Genomic DNA, 19,229 nt, shown 5'->3' with positions numbered 1-19,229 from the left:
AGACAAAGCAGGAGTGGATTTCCTCATTTGTTTTGCATCCTTATTTCCATTTATTGTGTTTTTGTATGTGTGTTGTAAGTATGTGCTCAAGGAAAACTCAACCTCACCTAAGCTTTAGTCAGAATGCTGTTTAATAGACTGTGGTGTATAATAACATTAATAAAAAGAAAAAAAACGTGTAAATTGTCTTTCTGTCCAATTAATATGAGGACATTTTGATGAAATTGGATGGATGTTGAGCAGTACATGAGTACATTGTGACCAGCACTGAGGGTTATTATTTTTATTGGTAGTAATTAATAGTCATTGTTACTGTTGCCTGTTTTAATGGCCAATTTATGTTTTCATGTCTTTGCGACTGTTTATCAATGATGATTTTATGATTTCATAATCCTGACCATTTGGATACTCTTTAGAACATTAAGGTTGTGACAAAGCTGACCTAATTGTCACTGCTGGGCAACACTGGCACACACACGCACACACCTACACTTAAGCAGAAATACTTACCTTTGTAATAACTCACGCTCATTTCCCTCCTGGTGTTCCGCCGTCGGCAGCGCGGGTGCACACGCACTCCCGATGGCACATATGTGTTGGACATTATTTCATCTTCCCCTCCACATCCGTCAATATTCATAACCCCGGACATTTCACACACTCACACTGCACGTTGTTTGATGTCGTCTTGTCTAATCGGTGTTGGTGATGTTGAATTGGGCATGCGATGGTCGGTGTTCCGGTGTGAGACGCTGCCAAACAGAGCGATAGAGCGGCGATCACTTATGACGTCACTGACGGCGCCGCGCTGCCGCAGCGCACCGGAAACCAGCCAAACCATTGTTTTATATTAGTAGGGGGTACCTTGTTTTTGCGTGTATATAAATTAAATAGTTGAATGTAGTATTTTTGTGTTTAATGTTTTATTTGTTGGTTTATGTGTTTTGAGTTTGTGTTTAGTATTAATTAATTGTGTAAAAGTAGAAATGCCTGAAGTAGTGGGGTTTTTACCATCTGTTATTACCTGTTTGAAAAGTCCCATTTGAAGGGGGTGGAGTCTGTCCTATATAAGGGCAGGCCAGAATAAAACTTATCACTTGTTTACCAAGTCGGAGCGAGAGAGCAACTGTGGTGCCTCAAGCGATCTTTTTGTAACGCCTGTATATTGTGGATACTTACCTGTATATTGACTTTTTTCATTTGGATTATTCCCTCTTTATTTTTCTGTTTATTGTTTCTTTGGTACTTTGTTCACCTATATATATTTTTCACCGTTGGACTGTGTATATTTTTTGGCACTGTAAATAAATTGCACTTGCACATAAGTGCTATTGCGGGCTGAGCCATCATTTAACATCTTTTACGGACATTCACAACGTCCCCAAGCGAGTGGTGGTTCTCGTTTTATCACATATGGTGGCAGCGGTGGGATGGCAACCCGCAAGACAGCGCCAAAAGGAAAAAAACCCAGGACGGGTTTGCGGTCCCAGGGGAAGGTGGTGGCTGGAAAGGATGTTACCTGGGATTCAATGGAATCTACAGAGGATGAAGAGGCAGCTACAAGGCTTCCTGAAGCATCAGCAAAGGCCAGTTCACCACAGACCAAGCCCTTCACAGCTGGTGAAATGTCTGGTGAAGGAATGATGTCTCTGATGCGCAAATTCCTGGATGCACAAGAGGAGAGGGAAGAGAGATATCTGCGAGAGCTCCGTGGTCTACGAGAGTCCATCGTACAGTCAGCACGGCCTGCAGAGACCTCGTATGACATAGATAGTCTGCGGATGGACCTACCAACTCCGGCAGCACAGAGAGGACCTACACGAGACAGGCAAGCACATGTCCTAGACTCCACAAATGTCCCAGCACCAAGTCAGCCAATGCAGCGGTCTGAACCAAAAATGCCAGCCTTCCAGCAGGGGGAAGACATTGAAAACTATCTTCGGCGGTTCGAGCGGTTGGCCAGGACCTGGGGGTGGCCTGAGCAGGAGTGGAGCTTTCGACTTGTCCCCTTGCTGACAGGGCAGGCACTGGAGGCATACTTAGCGATGGATGAGGAGAAGGCAGAAGTGTATGCTGATCTAAGGGAGGCACTGCTGGAGAAATTTAACATCTCACCAGAAACTTACCGCCAGCGCTTCCGAGTGTCCTCTGTTCCAGCGGGAGAGTCACCAACAGAAACTTACCATCGCTTGAGGAATCTGTATCGACGATGGATACGGCCTGAGGAGCATACTAAAGAGGAGATTGGTGAGGCTATTATCCTGGAGCAGCTTCTTCGTGTACTTCCGTATGATACTCGCACATGGGTACGGGAGCATGAGCCGATGACAGGCCTGGCGGCAGCAAAGCTGGCTCAACAGTACATGAATGCTCACAGGGGAGGCCTGCGCACTCAACCACCAAGAGGTACTGTACGTTCTGTTTCTGATCGTTCTGGGGCTGAAGCTGAGAAAAGTCACGCTGATCGTATAGACCATGCACAAGGACAAAAATCATCTGTGGGCAAGGGACTAATTTGTTTTTATTGCCAACAGCCTGGACACAAAGCATCAGTGTGTCCTGTGCGAAAAGCAAAATTGACTGGATTTTGTTATGTTCCCAGAGAGGAAGACAATGCTAGAGACTCTGTAGAGGAGAGTCAAAATAGGTGTAAGGTGACAGTTAATGGACATTCGTTGCAAGCTCTTTTGGACACTGGTAGCACTCTTTCTCTGTTAAAACCATGTTTTGTTTCAAATGTAAATTATGTGAGCACTACCGCTGTTCAATGTGTACACGGGGATGTAAAGCAGTACCCTAGAGCTGAAGTCGTTGTTGAGGTGTATGATCAATTGTACTTGTTAAATGTTGCCATAGTTGATAACTTGCCAGCTGATATGATTTTGGGTCAAGACTTGCCAGTACTAAATGATCTGTTACAAACCACCAAAGACTTTGAAACTGTTACTCCCTCTGCCACTGTTGAAGTGTCATGTCCTGTTGTCACCCGGGCACAAGCCAAGGCAGGTCTGCAGCCACTGCCGGACTTGGACAGTAGTCTGTTGCAGGGCGGCACAAAGGGCCCTAGAAAGTCACGCCGACAGCGGCGTCTAGAGAAGTACATGGGCACCCCAGTTTCTAAAACCTCTGTGGATGGTCTTCAGGTTAGTGGCTGGAGGATTCCGGAGGACATTGCGAAATTACAAAGGGATGATGAGTCTTTAAAATCACTCTTTGAGAAGGCAGGGTGTGAAAATGCAGCTAATCTGTGCAATGAAAAATATGTTGTGTTAAATGGAGTGTTGTATTTGCAGACAAATGATGTGACACGTTTAGTTGTTCCAACATGTTGCCGCCATATTGTCTTACATTTAGCACACACTGTTCCCTGGGCTGGCCACCTAGGACAGCAGAAAACATATGCACGCATTAGTTCACGGTTCCACTGGCCTACACTATACACAGATGTTCAGACATATTGCAATACATGTGCCATCTGTCAAAAGACCAGTGTTGTTTCCCAGCGGGGCAAAGCACCCCTGCATCCTCTCCCTGTGATCTCTTCTCCTTTCAGACGCATCGCCATGGACATCGTAGGCCCACTTGAACGAAGTAGTGCAGGACATCGGTACATCCTGGTGGTCAGCGACTATGCTACAAGATATCCAGAAGCGTTTCCACTCCGATCCATCACAACGCCGAAAATCATCCATGCCCTCGTCCAAATGTTCTCCAGAGTAGGCATTCCAGAGGAGATCCTAACAGACCAGGGAACTAACTTCACCTCACGGTTAATGGGGCAACTATACCAGCAGCTGGGTATCAACGCCATCAAGACGACCCCATACCACCCTCAGACAGATGATCTGGTGGAGCGTTTTAATCAAACCCTTAAGAACATGTTACGTAAGTTTGTTGCCGACACAGGACGGGATTGGGACAAGTGGTTGCCTTTTGTGCTTTTTGCCTACAGAGAAGTACCTCAAGCCTCAACTGGGTTCTCACCATTCGAACTGCTCTATGGATGGCAAGTGCAGGGACCATTGGACCTACTGAGAAGAGGGTGGGAAGACCCTGCATCCAGAACGGAGGAGAAGGGCATAGTGCAGTATGTTCTAGAGATGAGAGATCGACTTGAGCGGTACAGGGAACTGGCCAAAGAGAACCTGCAAGAGGCACAAAAAGCTCAAAAACGATGGTATGACCAGCATGCAAGACTTCGACAGTTCCAGCCGGGGCAGAAAATTCTACTCCTATTGCCAACATCATCGAATAAGCTGTTGGCCAAGTGGCAAGGGCCATATACCGTGGTCCGCAAGATGGGGCCAGTGACCTATGAGATCCACCACCCCTGACAAAGGGAAAGCTAAACAAACTTACCACATAAACCTGCTGAAGGAGTGGAGAGAGTCGACTGGTAAGGCAACCGAGACGTCACTTCTTGTACGGAAGGTGGAGGATGTGGAGGATGAAGGTTCAGAGGCAGAAGCTCCGAGACAGACGTCAGTGGTGAGCTTGGATCACCTAGATGACGTGAAAAAGGAAGAGCTAAAGCAGCTGGTGAACCAATTTCCTGCTTTGTTCCGCCAGAGACCTGGTCGGACTGAAATGTGTCAACACACCATACACCTGACAGACCCAGCACCCTCAAGACAGCGGCCTTACCGTGTTCCTGAAAGGTTGGTGGAACCTCTAAAGGAAGAGATCAAGATGATGAAGGAACTAGGAGTAATAGAGCCCTCGGTGAGTGAATGGAGTAGTCCCATGGTCATAGTACCAAAGAAGGATGGGACACTGCGTGTCTGCATCGACTTTCGCAGGCTGAATGCGCAATCAAAGTTTGATGCCTACCCAATGCCACGAGTGGATGATTTGTTGGAGAAAATTGGACAGGCTCAGTTTATCACCACCTTGGATCTGTGCAAGGGCTACTGGCAGGTGCCCCTCGATCCAGCCTCCAGACCATACACAGCGTTCCGGACCCCACTGGGGTTATACCAGTTTACTGTCCTTCCGTTTGGCCTGCATGGGGCACCTGCCACATTCCAGAGGTTAATGGATCGAGTCCTCCAGGGCTGCGAGGAATGGTCTGCTGCTTATTTGGACGATGTGGTGATCCACAGTAACTCCTGGCCTGAGCATCTTCAGCATGTGCGACAAACCTTGGAGAAGATACAAGCAGCTGGGTTGACACTGAATGTAAATAAATGTGAGTGGGCGCGTCAAGAAGCTGGATACCTTGGATACCACCTAGGCAATGGCCAGCTGCGACCACAGGTGGACAAGGTGGAGGCAATTCGGCGGAGCCCAAGACCCAGAACAAAGAAGGAGGTGAGGTCTTTCCTAGGGTTAGTGGGCTGGTACAGAAGATTTGTGCCAAACTTTGCCTCAATTGCAGTACCCTTGACGGACTTACTGAGTAAGTCAGTGAGCAATCCAGTTCCTTGGTCTGAGGATTGTGAGACAGCATTTAACACTCTGAAAGAAAAGATGTGTTCCAGCCCAGTCCTACAGAGTCCAAATTTCTCAAAACGGTTCCTTGTACAAGTGGATGCTTCAGCTACAGGAATTGGTGCAGTGTTGGCACAAGGAAGTTCAGGAGAAGAAAAGCCAGTTGTTTACCTTAGTCGCAAGCTGTTGCCCAGGGAAACCCGATACTCTACGATAGAGAAGGAATGTCTTGCCATCAAGTGGGCCCTTGACAGCTTACAGTACTACCTCCTTGGACGAGAATTCGATCTGGAAACTGACCACAGAGCATTGACCTGGATCCAGTCAATGAAAGACCATAATGCCAGAGTTACAAGATGGTACCTGTCCTTGCAACCGTACAACTTCAAGATACGACATCGACCTGGCAAACAAAATGTGGTCGCCGACTACCTGTCCCGGTTCCCAGTCAGTGCGTCGCTTGGAGAGGGGGAAGGTAATGTGACAAAGCTGACCTAATTGTCACTGCTGGGCAACACTGGCACACACACGCACACACCTACACTTAAGCAGAAATACTTACCTTTGTAATAACTCACGCTCATTTCCCTCCTGGTGTTCCGCCGTCGGCAGCGCGGGTGCACACGCACTCCCGATGGCACATATGTGTTGGACATTATTTCATCTTCCCCTCCACATCCGTCAATATTCATAACCCCGGACATTTCACACACTCACACTGCACGTTGTTTGATGTCGTCTTGTCTAATCGGTGTTGGTGATGTTGAATTGGGCATGCGATGGTCGGTGTTCCGGTGTGAGACGCTGCCAAACAGAGCGATAGAGCGGCGATCACTTATGACGTCACTGACGGCGCCGCGCTGCCGCAGCGCACCGGAAACCAGCCAAACCATTGTTTTATATTAGTAGGGGGTACCTTGTTTTTTGCGTGTATATAAATTAAATAGTTGAATGTAGTATTTTTGTGTTTAATGTTTTATTTGTTGGTTTATGTGTTTTGAGTTTGTGTTTAGTATTAATTAATTGTGTAAAAGTAGAAATGCCTGAAGTAGTGGGGTTTTTACCATCTGTTATTACCTGTTTGAAAAGTCCCATTTGAAGGGGGTGGAGTCTGTCCTATATAAGGGCAGGCCAGAATAAAACTTATCACTTGTTTACCAAGTCGGAGCGAGAGAGCAACTGTGGTGCCTCAAGCGATCTTTTTGTAACGCCTGTATATTGTGGATACTTACCTGTATATTGACTTTTTTCATTTGGATTATTCCCTCTTTATTTTTCTGTTTATTGTTTCTTTGGTACTTTGTTCACCTATATATATTTTTCACCGTTGGACTGTGTATATTTTTTGGCACTGTAAATAAATTGCACTTGCACATAAGTGCTATTGCGGGCTGAGCCATCATTTAACATCTTTTACGGACATTCACAACGTCCCCAAGCGAGTGGTGGTTCTCGTTTTATCACAAAGGTGCTCTCCTACACTTTCTACAATGAAAATGCAGCTATGAAATTCATGCACCTCTTGCATTACGAGGGGTAAACATTTATTAAACGTCAATGCAAGCATTGCTTTTTTTACTGCATTGTGACGTCTCATTTGAACTCCGTCCATCGACGCCGTTTCCTTTTGGTGCGGAAGTTAAACTCTTGTTAAAATTGATGTTAAGCTATTTAAAAGGTAAACCGATCTAATTCTTGATGTTGCGTTTTCTCAGGTACACGTATGAGGTTGTGCATTGCAAAAGGCAACTCAAATCCTTTCGCATGTTATAAATGGATTAAAGAATATGTTCTGAATATGTAAATTTAGATATGTCTAAATATGTACATTTTCTAATATAGGCTTTGTCTAGTGTCTCAGGATCATCAGTTCTGGCTTTGTTAATAGTTTTGCATATTGAAAGAGAATGTTGAAAATATCGGCTGTCTTCCTAGATGACCGATAAAAATGAGAATGAAATTGATTTACTGTGCATTATTTACCTGTGATAGAGATTTCCACTGAATGGGATTTACTATTTTGAAGCCACCCACTTAAAGTTTGTCTGTTGTAGTTGGTGCCTTTTAAGTTATTAGAATGAATTTGTGGTACATGCATTCCTATTTTCAGTTAAAAGCATTTTATGCTTTTTCATAGTTCAGCAGAAATATTACAGGATAATTGTGCACCAGCAGCAAACTCTTAAGAGTTGTCAGATTTGTGTCACTGTTTGGTGCTTTTAACTTAAAGACTTATAATGACAGTCTAATTCAGTTACGTTTTTCAATCTCAGCCTTTTGTTAACCAAGTTAATAAAGTGTTTCTAAAGAAAGCTTGTTTTGATCCATTTATTTCTACTAGCATAATGTGCAAAGATGAATGTCCAGCTGGAAAAGGTAATAGCTCAACCATGTAGCAATAAAACAATTGCAACCCAATTTAAAAATAACTTGAGGCAATGCAGGTGACCTTTTGTGAAGGTCACCACTTTTATTAACATACTGGGCTCTGTAGCAGCAAAAATTTACAAATAAAAATGTTTTAATATACAGTGAAGATCATTCCATTTTGTGCTTGCCAAATAGGCCACAAAAAAAGACATACTCGTTTTCCATATAAGAACACTTGAAGTTTGATTTACCAATATATATACTAACGTTAGTGTTTACATTTTGTTAAAATGCATCATATTATACTACTAAAGTAAGCTTGTAAGCATTCAAGAAATACCCTTTTCTTTTTATTAGGAATTGCAGATATGGTAAACAATCTAGCATTTTGTTCTCTTTGATTTGTTCCTGTTCTCAGCCATTCTTTTGGCTGAAAGATACCTGCCTTATCTTTTGGGATTGGTCAAAGATCTAGCACACTAGTGCAAGAAGGACTTTGAGGCCAAGTCTGGAAAACATATGCAGCGGTTTCTTCCAGAGATGAGGGCTAGGAGTAATGAGAGGAGTCAGCAATTTACCCAAATCAACCTTTAGCACTTTTAATATAAGGGCCTTTTGTATTTGTCATATCCTTGAGCTCTACAGCTCCTACCTGTTGCAAGTGATTCATGAAAATCAAGGCACATAAATTCAGGTTGCCTCAGAGAGACCTTGCTAGCAATAAGAGAACTAAAAGTTGCTATAAGGAACTAAAATGGCACGGTCATGTCTAGATGGAACCCATGTTCTGCAAAAAGTCTTGCAACTTTGAAAAAGCCATTTTGAATCTCTTGGGTGTTTTTCAGTGCAAGGCTTACTATATAAACCCAACTGTGCCCTTTGTTCACTGTTTACGGATCAGCTCTTTGCAGGGTTAGAACCTACACCTTTTTGGTTCCTGACCCAGATATCAAAATATCTGCATGCCTTGAATACCCACTGTTACTCCAAGGACGAGCTTTCTTGGCAGGCTGGCTCCACTCAGTAAAGCAGGAGGGGGTGCATATGAAACACATCCCCTCTGTTGACCCACCCCAAAACAAGTGCTGGATTTCTTTGTGGCTGAATCAGAAAACATGCGTTTCTACACAAGATTTTGGCTGATACTGTTGCTGACTGTGGCGACTGGGTCATTTGGAACCAAAACAGGACACCGAGCAGGATAACAGCCCGAAGGTCACCCCACTCTCAGGTCAGTCTTTTCCATTTGTACTGTGTGTACAATTGATGCATTAACAGACCTTTTTTGCATTTTTACATCTCAGTTAAATGAATCTGCTAAAGCAATAGATTGTAAGTGTTTGTGTGATTATTATAGTTGTTGGATGTTTTCTTGGTTATATTTTTTGGATGTAGTTGCAGGGGTGTAGGAACCATTTGATAGGTTTAAGTGTCCAATCCTCCTCCTGGAAGGCGTTTAGATCAAACACATTTGAGCACAAATGGAGATGAGCAAAGGATATGAGAAAATCCCTTCTTCATTTGGCTAAGCAATATGGAATGGCATACTACAATACACCTCTTTCAGCAGTTTACAGTAAATATCAAACGGCATTTAGTTCCCACTATGCATATTCCGACAATTGAATTGGAATATCAATTCAAAGACTATCCGCCTTTTTCTTCAACGTGGAAGTAAGCCTATGGGTGAAACTTCCGGTTCATTAGCCGCTATAGGTACATAACTAGGAGAATAACAATGTGCAGTAAATGGTAAAACTGTTTGCACTACAAACCAGTGTTCATAATTAAGATAATAGATTGAAATAATATGATAATACACACCAACTTTCAATATCAAGCAGCAAAATGAACTCTTTTGTTCAGCTAAAAATAGCTGGATGGAGTGGACACAGATGAGACCATAGAATTTACAAATGGCGGTGCCCGTTTTTACTACAAGAAAAAGGTGGATAGAATACCCAAGACATGTCACTTGTATAGTTCTGAATTGGGAAAAATCGAAAGCGTCACTGCAGCTGCCGTTAGAAGTCCCGGTTGAGGTGACACTAGAATCTCCAGTTGTCTGTGCGCAGAATGAGACTGGATAAAGCCATGGCTCAAATGAAACAGCAGGAGGCGGTGCACAAGGTGATTGACAGGCTTCAGAAACAGAGTGAACTAAGTAAAAAATTATAATTTTTTTTTAAGCACCAATATTCAAAACAAAACTGAACCCTATGTTACCACTTAATTTCATCTAAAATACTATAATTCATTTAAGCTATGATTCATTTATATTGGCTAAGGACCACAAAGAGGCCCAGTACCGATCCATTTTGCTGGTGAAGGCCCTGCAGGGTGGTACTTCTTACTTGGGAGGTGGAAAGAGCTCAGATAGTAGCCAAAGCAGATGAAGACGGCTCATCAGTGCCCAGTCAATGCCAACATCAACAACGGCGAGGGGGTGTGTGGATTCCCCCTGACCAACACCAACAACCATGCCATCCTCCAGATGATTTTACCGACCTGTATGTGATTGAGCTGGAGAGCGAGAGCACCAATGTCTTCTTCAAGACCAACGTTGTAGCGACCAAGTGTGAATGTTGCTGATGGCCTCCTTTGTTCTTTGAAATGCACTTATGCATGCATATATAGAAAATATATATATATATATCTCATACATATGCATTTATTTTTGCTTGTAAATATACAAGAGATCTGTTTTCTCAAACTGACCTGGTACATATGCAAATGTGCAAAGTAAGCTGTCATTTGAAGTGTAAATTAGGTAATTAAATTACCTTATTTAAATATAAGCTGTATTAAATATGAGTTTTCCTGTTAACAACGATTTGCATCAGTGGTGAGCACATTACAATATTATAAAAACTAAATATTCATAAAGCATGATTTATTTTGGTATTTGTATGATTCCTTACACAATTTGCTAAATTCTCTAAATGTTACAGGTGGTTTTAGGTTCATATAAACCATTTGAGATGAGGAGGCAGAAGTTAAATTAATTAAATTAATTAAGATATTTTATGTTTTTAAAATAAATCTTATCCTTAAAATATTCTAATATGCTAATTCTCAGTTATTAATAATGGTTGTTATTCTAAATGTTGAAAAGAGTTTTAGCTGCATAATATATGACATTTTTTCAGGATTCTTAAGTGAATAAAAGGTCTATGAACAGCATTTATTTGAAATAGAAATATTTTGTAACATTGTGAATGGCTTTACTGTCAGTTTTGATTAATTTAATGTTTCCTTGTGAGTAATATCAGTAAATTTGAAATCTGCGATTTTACATGGCCGATTTGCAATCATGAATCGAGTGTTGGTATTAAACATACAATCGCCTCAAGCAGTCATTTTACGGATATTTTCCTGTAAATATTAATATTTTACAGTTAATAATTTATTTAAATGCATTACTGATAATGAATCTTCAATAGGCTACAACTTGCACTGCTAATGATGTAACAACGATGAATATGGTTTATTATTAACAGTAACTCTATTAGATATAAATTATAATCCATCCTAAATTCTAGTTTTTCCATACTGCACTATTATGCATTCATAAATCAGACATTAGGCTTGTGTTAAAGGGAATGGCGTCACGCAGAAGCCACGCCCACTCGTGCTCCGAGTATAAATACAGCTGGCCTACGGCCATTAACACTTTAAGTCGGAGCACGGACAGAAAAGAATCAGGCCTTGACGTTGGCCGGATGGTTAAATCCAACCTCCAGACGATCCTGAATAGCCACTGTTTTGTCAGAGAAAAAAGAGAGTAATATATCCAAGATGCCAGTGATCGAAATGACCCGTAATAAACCCGAGAGTGAAAGGTAATGTGGGACTTTTATGTAGCTGTTTCGCTAGCGGCCTTGTTTAACCAGTTCAGCCTAGCGAGATAAATCAGTTGTATGACGAAATACAATGTTATTTATGTTCGATTTATTTATTTTTTTACTTCTTTGCGTTCATAACGAGCTTGAAATCTACACATCTGTCAAAACTCTTCAACTAAAGGTATTTCTGAATGAATTCTGTTAATGTTACGTGAGAAAGCCTCTGTTCAGGTGGGATCGTGTTGTCTATCAGTCACGGATTAGAGTGATTGACAGGCCTGTTGCCAGGTAACAGGTTTTGTCGAATTCGCTGAACATTCAAGAAACTTCCAGACGACCAATTCAAACTCTTTACTGCCAGTTTAGCTGTCTTTAGAAGTCTGTGTAGTCTCTGTTTGAGGCTTGAGCTAATACCAAATGATTTCAATTTCGTTGTGTAGCATCATAACATGTCGTCATTCGTTAAGTCAAATTATTGTATAGATTTATAAATGTTTATCCTGGATATTGAGGTGTTGCATAGCTCAACAATTGATTGACGGGTGAGCGTTCGCGAGGTGGCTAACGCTGAAATGCTAACTGGATTAAAGCGAAACCAGTGGGGTAAAATAACACTTGACATCGGTAAAATTACGTTATGAATAATACGTCGAGTAAGAATAATTAACAGTCATATAAACGAGTATTAATCCACAAAATGGTGGTTAAAACCGGTATGAGGCAATTTGTAACGTGCTAATGGCTAAACGTCGCCTCGCCCATCCCCCCTTGTTTGTTCCTCTGTCGTGCGTCATTGCTGTACTGTATTGAGTACCATGTTGATTTTCTTGGTTTTAGGATATACATAATTTCTTAAACTAAGCTTATTTGTAATGTAGAATGAAAAGTAAACCACTCTAAACCAAATGTTAGCTAAATATAGTATGAGAGAAATCTATTACGGTTCTGTTTGTTGTCTTGATGCATTCTCCTCAAATAACCGGTTTGCAGGGGAAATTTGGGTTAGTACGTCAGGTTTTAGATGTAGTCATGTCTGAACTTGTATGTGGTAAATGGGTTGTAAGTAACACTGGTTACCTCTTGTCTCCTTTTTGGTAGGAAGTTACATCACTGCATGAAAGACATGAATAATCTGGTGGGCATCACAAATCCAGTTTTTAAAAATATGGGCGGATGTTTTGGCTTCCTGTGCTTTGCCTACTCTTTCATCAGAGGTTTCTGGGCTTGCAGTTACCCCTTGTACTCATTGGGTTTGAATGATGTCTGTGTTCATTCACCTGCCATAGGCTGTTGTGTAACCACCGTTCATCCCTTCCCATGTGATCCCAGAATCTGTAACAGGCTCACGAACTTCAAGGCTTAGGCAGATTTCAATGGGACGAACTAAAGTTCTTGTTGCTGCCCACACAAGTCGTCCTCCACCAGTCCCCCCCCACCAAACAAATGGGCAAAATTTAAGATCTTTTTTTTTAACTAGGGGTAAAAAAAAAATAATGGTCAAGGGTCAACTTTAAATTTTTTGATTGAGAAGCTGAATAATTAAGCTTTCCATTGATGTATGTTTTGTTAGGATAGGACCATATTTGGTCGAGTTAAAACCATTTGAGAGTATCTAATCTGAGGGTGCAAAAAAATCTAAATATTGAGAAAATCGTCTTTAAAGCGATCCAAATGAAATCCTTAACCATATATATTTTTTTTTTGTGCTGGAATTAAATTTCCCATCGACTTTCGGAAAAATCCGTATCTATAGAGTTTTAGAGCATGTCTGAGGATAACCAGCTAACTCATAAGCATACAACATTTCGAGTGAAAAAATTAAGAGAGAATCCAAAAAAAGTCAAAGGTACAAGAATGTACATTTAATTTTGAGCGAAAGAACTACTCCCATAAACCACCGCGAAAGAGCTTTTTGAGTGACATATGTATGTACTTGTACTGGTGAATCCTTTCCTTTGAAACTAAATACAACATTATGAATGCGTATGAAAACTTCAGAATAACACAAATGTTTCTGTGCATTAAAAAAAAAAAGTGCAGTGTATCATCCGGTTGAGAGAATGAGCAACTTCAGCAAGAGTTGGCTGTTTCAAAACATAGAAAGCTGCCAAATAGCCAGCATTTTTGAGCATCACTGAAAGGGAAAATTTCAGTATTTCATTGTGGCTTGAGATTAAATAAACTACCCAAGTATTGCAGATCTTGTAGTATTCATTTTCACATGCAGTTACACATTGCCGGTATAAAAACAAAGTGGCTGGGAGATTTTGAAATCCACCAAAAAAGTTAATTTCCATCCCTGACTGAGGGGCTAAACCATTCAGGGCTTAAGAAGTTCTCAAGATTTTAAAATGTTAACAACCGGGCTAATATGGTCAGATTCCTGGTTCTAGTAAGAACTCTTGCTGGTGCATTTTTGGATCAGCTGGAGTTTGTTTATGAGTGCACAGAGCAACCACCCAATAAAGCATTACAATTAACTAGCCTTGAGGTCATTAACGCATCAATTAACGTTTCTTCATTTGACATTGAAAGCATGGGTTGTAGTTTAGAAAGATTTTGAAGATTGAAAAATGCAGCTTTACAAATTGCTCGAAACATGTCGTTTAAAGGATAGGTTGCAAATAGTGCGCACCAGTTTCTAACTGATGAAGAAGAATTGACCGCACAGCCATCAAGTGTTAGACCGTGTTCTAGATTATTACATGCAGAAGATTTTGAGCCGTTATTTACTTTTTTTTTTTTTTTTTTTTTTTTTTTTTTTCAGAATTTTCCAGTATGAAATGGAGTCATCCAGTTGTTTTTATATAACCTATGCATTTGGTTCTTTTTGTGAATTGGTAATTTTCGTCGGGCTGTGACAAAATATTTTATATATTTGACTTTTTATTCACACCCCTACATTTTACCAGCATTTCTTTTACTTTCCAAGGTATTGAATCAATGCTCTACCAGTTGAGCTAGTAGAACGCTGTCATTCAGTGATTCTTTACAATTTATAGCCAAATATTGTAAATGAATGCCATGCTGTGTGATCATTAAGAAGTATGGTGTTGTGTTTTATGGTTCCAGTTCCCATCGCTGCAGTAACCCGTGTCCGGGGCCTCTGTGGTGTTCCTGATGTCCCTCTCCCACCCCTGAAGATCCCAGGTGGGCGAGGGAATGATCAGCGGGATCACAGTCTTTCAGCTAAGCTATTCTATTCTGTGAGTACAGAGGTTTGGCTCACATTGCGCTTCATATAAATACATTTGTGTGAATGCATGATATCATGAATACAGTAAGTGAATTTTTGTTTTCAGTTAGTATTACTAGGAATTCATGATAAAGAGAATGTGTGCATGATCTATGCTGTTAGTTATCTCGCTGTGCAAGGGTCATACTGTATCTACATAATCTTATCACCTGTGGGAATTGATGTTGGACATTCCACCTCACCTGATTAGTTAATGACTTAAAGGGATAGTTCACCTTCAGTTGAGAGTGTATTACAGAAAGATCTTTTACTTTAGAATCCCATTTTATCAATTAAATAACCATGGCAATTTCAGTTAGGACAAAAGCATAAAAAAAGTCTTAACTTTTTAGGATAAACTCACTGGTGTCCCAACTTAAAACCTTTTTGAAATCCAACTGTAAAAAGAGAAGCGAAGTTTGATGGAGAAACTTTAAGCACCCAAATGACTAAATAATAAATAATTAGACTGCCACCACAGATGATTTTGCAGTTGGAATACAGAAGGTCTATATATAGATGTAGAGAGAGAGACCCTATATACAGTGTGTGCGTGTGTATATATAGTTGACCAAATTTCGACCAACATTAGAGGCCCATGAGCCGTCACAGATCAATATCAGTCATTCTGCAAGTTAAGCATGCCGTTGTTTCTCCATTTTTGATTTTGTTTACCTCAGTTGCCTCTTGCGCATATTTGGTTGCTTGGTAACAGACCTGACAGTAGATTGATCAAGTGGTTAAAGATTTCCTAACTAGACCCAAGATAAGGTTTGATAAGAGAATCCGAAATCAAGTTAAGATTTGCTTCGGTGATAGGAATTTGTGTAATCCTAAAAAAAATGATCATATCTTAAATTAAGATCTAGGATAAGAAGTTTCTGTAATATGCCCCGTAGTCCTCATTGACTTCCATAGTACAAAAAAAAAAAGTCAATGGGGACCGGCAGCTTAAGGTGAACTATCCATTTAATGCATCTCATCCAATCCTACAATTTGTTAAATGGCTGTACAGGAGTCATTTTCCATGAGTGCATGCATAGTATAACTGTTCTTATGTGGTCTTTATAGGATGCTCAGTTACTGGTTCTTGAGGAAGCCCCTCAGCTGAACAGCCGTGTACGTTTTTTGCTCTTTGAGCGGCACTGCTCTGTGAGCAAGCACTTAGTCTGGAGGGGGGCACTGAAAGGGGGAAACCTTTACATTGAAATCCCCACTGGTGCCCTCCCGGAAGGCAGCAAAGATAGGTTAGTCCAATTCACATTCTTACGATTTTCTTTTCTCCCTGCTGAAAATGTCATGTGGCTTAAACCGATTGTCCCTTTTTGCAACAGTTTTTCACTCTTGCTGGAGTTTGCAGAGGAGAAGTTACAGGTTGATCACGTCTTCATCTGCTTCCATAAGAGCCGAGATGACAGAGGTAAGGTTTACGTCTTTTCTCCTCCTGTAGTCATGATTTTGTTAGGAGTTATTTTGGCCTGTTTTTAACCCTCTTTCTACTTCCGTCTCCAGCATCTCTGCTGCGGACGTTCAGTTTCATGGGCTTTGAGATTGTGAGACCGGGTCATCCCCTTGTCCCAACCCGCCCCGACGCTTTCTTCATGGCTTACAGTATCGAAAGAGACTCCGACAGTGACGAATAATGCTTTTCAATCACATCTTGCTTCTAATTATTATGCTGTATATCACTAAACATGGTCACCATTAAAAGAAACACAGGATGAATGTCAATAGTTTTTTTCGTATTTGCACTAGTGTAAACCCAATTTCCACAGTGACCATTAGTTTTTAAGCTATTACCACTGGGCTTACCTTCCAGTGTATTGGATTCTTTGCTGGTTCCCCTTCAACCATTCCCACCCTGATCATTTGTAGTCCATATATTTATAGCGAAGATCCCTCAAACAACAACGTTTGTAGAATCATGGTTTTCATTGTTGATCTGTTTTCTTTTTACAGTTGTTTTCTTAATGTGTGCATGAATTGGAGTTTTTAGTTGTGACTCAATAGGATCTGTCTGCATGTACAACAGTGTGCAGAATAAAAATGCTCACCCTATACCACTAACTTCGTTTTGCTGCCTCTTTTCATTTCTACATGCATAATGTAAGCTATTAGACCACAGACCATGTCTTACTGCGTTTTAAAACTCTTTATTAGTCTTTATTTTTCCAGGTTAATTTTAATAAGCAAATGCCACAAGGGTCATACCCCAACAATAAGCTGATTTTGCAATAATAGTTTATATTGCATAGACTTAGTGCAAATGTGAGGTTTGTGCAGGGCTCCTGAAGTACCAGCAGTTCATGAATATGAATTACAAATATGGCACAAGGTGATCCGTTTTTTAGATTGTAGAACTGTTCGTTTAGATCAAATAGCTATATTCTAAACTATAGATTAGTTATATCTGAGGCTCATCAATTGCTGTCATTTACAGTTTTTCATTTTTATCTGTTAAAAAGGTGTAATGAAGTCATGAAGGCCCAGGCGTTTAATTATGCTGTGCATAGTCTCTGGTCAGTAAGCGATAGATATTGCAGACAGAGATAGTCTTCCAGTCCAAGCCAGGGCTTATCCCGAAACAGTCCCTTTTCGGGCAAGCTTGAGAACCAAAAGAGATCGTTTAAATAACAGCCAATTCGAAAGCACAGAGTTCTCCATTTGGTTCTGCTGAAAGAGGCCATGTCGAGGACCCCAAAGCAGGGCCTGGAGGACACCTTCCACATCGGCTAATAGTAGCTCGGGTTTCTCAGATGTAAGCTGGGTTACCAGCCACAGCAAACCTGGAGTGTATGGCGTGTCTTGTGGCACCTTCCAGACAGATGGGCAACTGTCGGTGAGATGTAGGCAGTACCTCAGCAAAGTCCCAACTGGAACTCTTGGGATGTTGCATCTTGCGAAACTTCGTCCTCAAATGGCTCTTCAGGACCAAACGAGGGGTGCCCCACTTCTCCCACAAGGTTTTCGTCCTCTCGTTGTCCGTTTGCTTCTTTGGATACTGTGATCATAGGTGTACCTGTAGAAGTGTCTGTTTTCATGCTTCCCTTTTTTCATCTCACTTGGGTAACCCCTAGGGACAGTCACTTTCCGCATGATACTAGGCCACACTAATGTCACACTCTGTGGTTTCAGTTCCACATGAATGCCTTTAAAACCTCCCGGTTGCTGTAGTCTAGTACCAACTGGAGGGCAAGAAAGACAAAAGCCTCCTCTCATAAACCTCTGGTAGGGTAGAGTGCAAGAGTGTCCTTCCTCAACGAAAGTCCTCCAGTGTTCCCAATGGAAGTCTCTTAGCACAGTCACACTAACACCATTCTCCAGAAGATCAGCAACTGTTTGCTGTTGGATACTTTCAGTGGTGTCCCCATGTGAAGGGTCTGGGGTCATCTGAGCATGCTGTGAGAATGGAAGTTTGATCTGTAGCTGTACATTGTGGAAAATGACCAAGCCTTGCTCAATGTTAGGATGTGGCGTGGACATGGTGGAGTCTGATACTGAATCACCTCCGTGACCTGGTAAAAAAAAAAAATGTAGGAATCATTTTGAGTTTTCACACATTCAAGTAACACGCGACATATAGGATTCTTTAAGTCCCTTACACAAATTAATGCATTGGTGACTAAAAAGTCCGCTCTAAAGTCTTGTAGCATGTCACACTGTCATGCTGTTGCTTAACACCTGGCATGATAAAGGAAGTGTGGGTTTTTTTTATTGAGGGTTTTGTACAGCAAGCTAGGGCTGCCTTATAAGGGTGTGCATTTTGCTTGTGGTTCAGGGTCAAGCATTGATGGCCTCCTTGCTGCTTTGGATTGAAAACCCTTGTGCATTATAGCCCACATATACACAGACAAATGGCAATATATTTATATAACACTATTTTATTACCACCAGAGTTGACCAATGTGCTTTACAATAGAATAACTAAAAACAGCAATAACACCAAGTATGGTGACCCATACTTAGAATTCGTGCTCTGCATTTAACCCATCCAAAGTGCACACAGCAGTGAACACACACACACCGTGAACACACCTGGAGAATCTTGGTAAAACCAAGAAAGAAAGAACAAAATACAGATTCCTAAAGTTACCAACTAGATTCCATGTGTCTCTTATGTTATTATACTGTTGATGTTCTTACCTTTGCGGAAAACAGTCTCCCAGGAACCTTCGGACAACACACCAAGTAGAAAGCAGTCCACTGCTGCTCACACAAAATAAAGTCACTGGGCTGAGAAGTCTTTGCTATCTCCATTTCATGTTCATTTAGGAAGATGCTCGATTCAATGTTCTGCAACGTGTTCTTGAGAAACTGAAGATAACACTCTTGGATGCTCATGGGAACTT

At 41.3% G+C, this 19,229-nt stretch overlaps 1 protein-coding gene and 1 pseudogene across 1 annotated transcript; both read left to right on the top strand.

Annotated features, from left to right (window-relative positions):
• Positions 1-281: 281 nt before the first annotated feature.
• Positions 282-4,366, top strand: LOC113101110 (uncharacterized). Its single transcript, XM_026265581.1, has one exon. It carries the CDS (start codon positions 1,431-1,433, stop codon positions 4,332-4,334), a length of 2,904 nt encoding a protein of 967 aa, XP_026121366.1. The 5' UTR covers positions 282-1,430; the 3' UTR covers positions 4,335-4,366.
• Positions 4,367-11,507: 7,141 nt separating this feature from the next.
• Positions 11,508-16,609, top strand: LOC113101108 (ornithine decarboxylase antizyme 1-like; annotated as a pseudogene).
• Positions 16,610-19,229: the final 2,620 nt, after the last annotated feature.

Source organism: Carassius auratus, unplaced genomic scaffold, assembly GCF_003368295.1.
Source record: "Carassius auratus strain Wakin unplaced genomic scaffold, ASM336829v1 scaf_tig00217524, whole genome shotgun sequence".
Taxonomy (NCBI): domain Eukaryota; kingdom Metazoa; phylum Chordata; class Actinopteri; order Cypriniformes; family Cyprinidae; genus Carassius; species Carassius auratus.
This window is presented reverse-complemented; position numbering and strand designations above follow the sequence as displayed.

Excerpts from the sequence above, each read along its gene's own strand:
- LOC113101110 (XM_026265581.1), top strand. The coding sequence starts at position 1,431 with ATGGCAACCCGCAAGACAGCGCCAAAAGGAAAAAAACCCAGGACGGGT.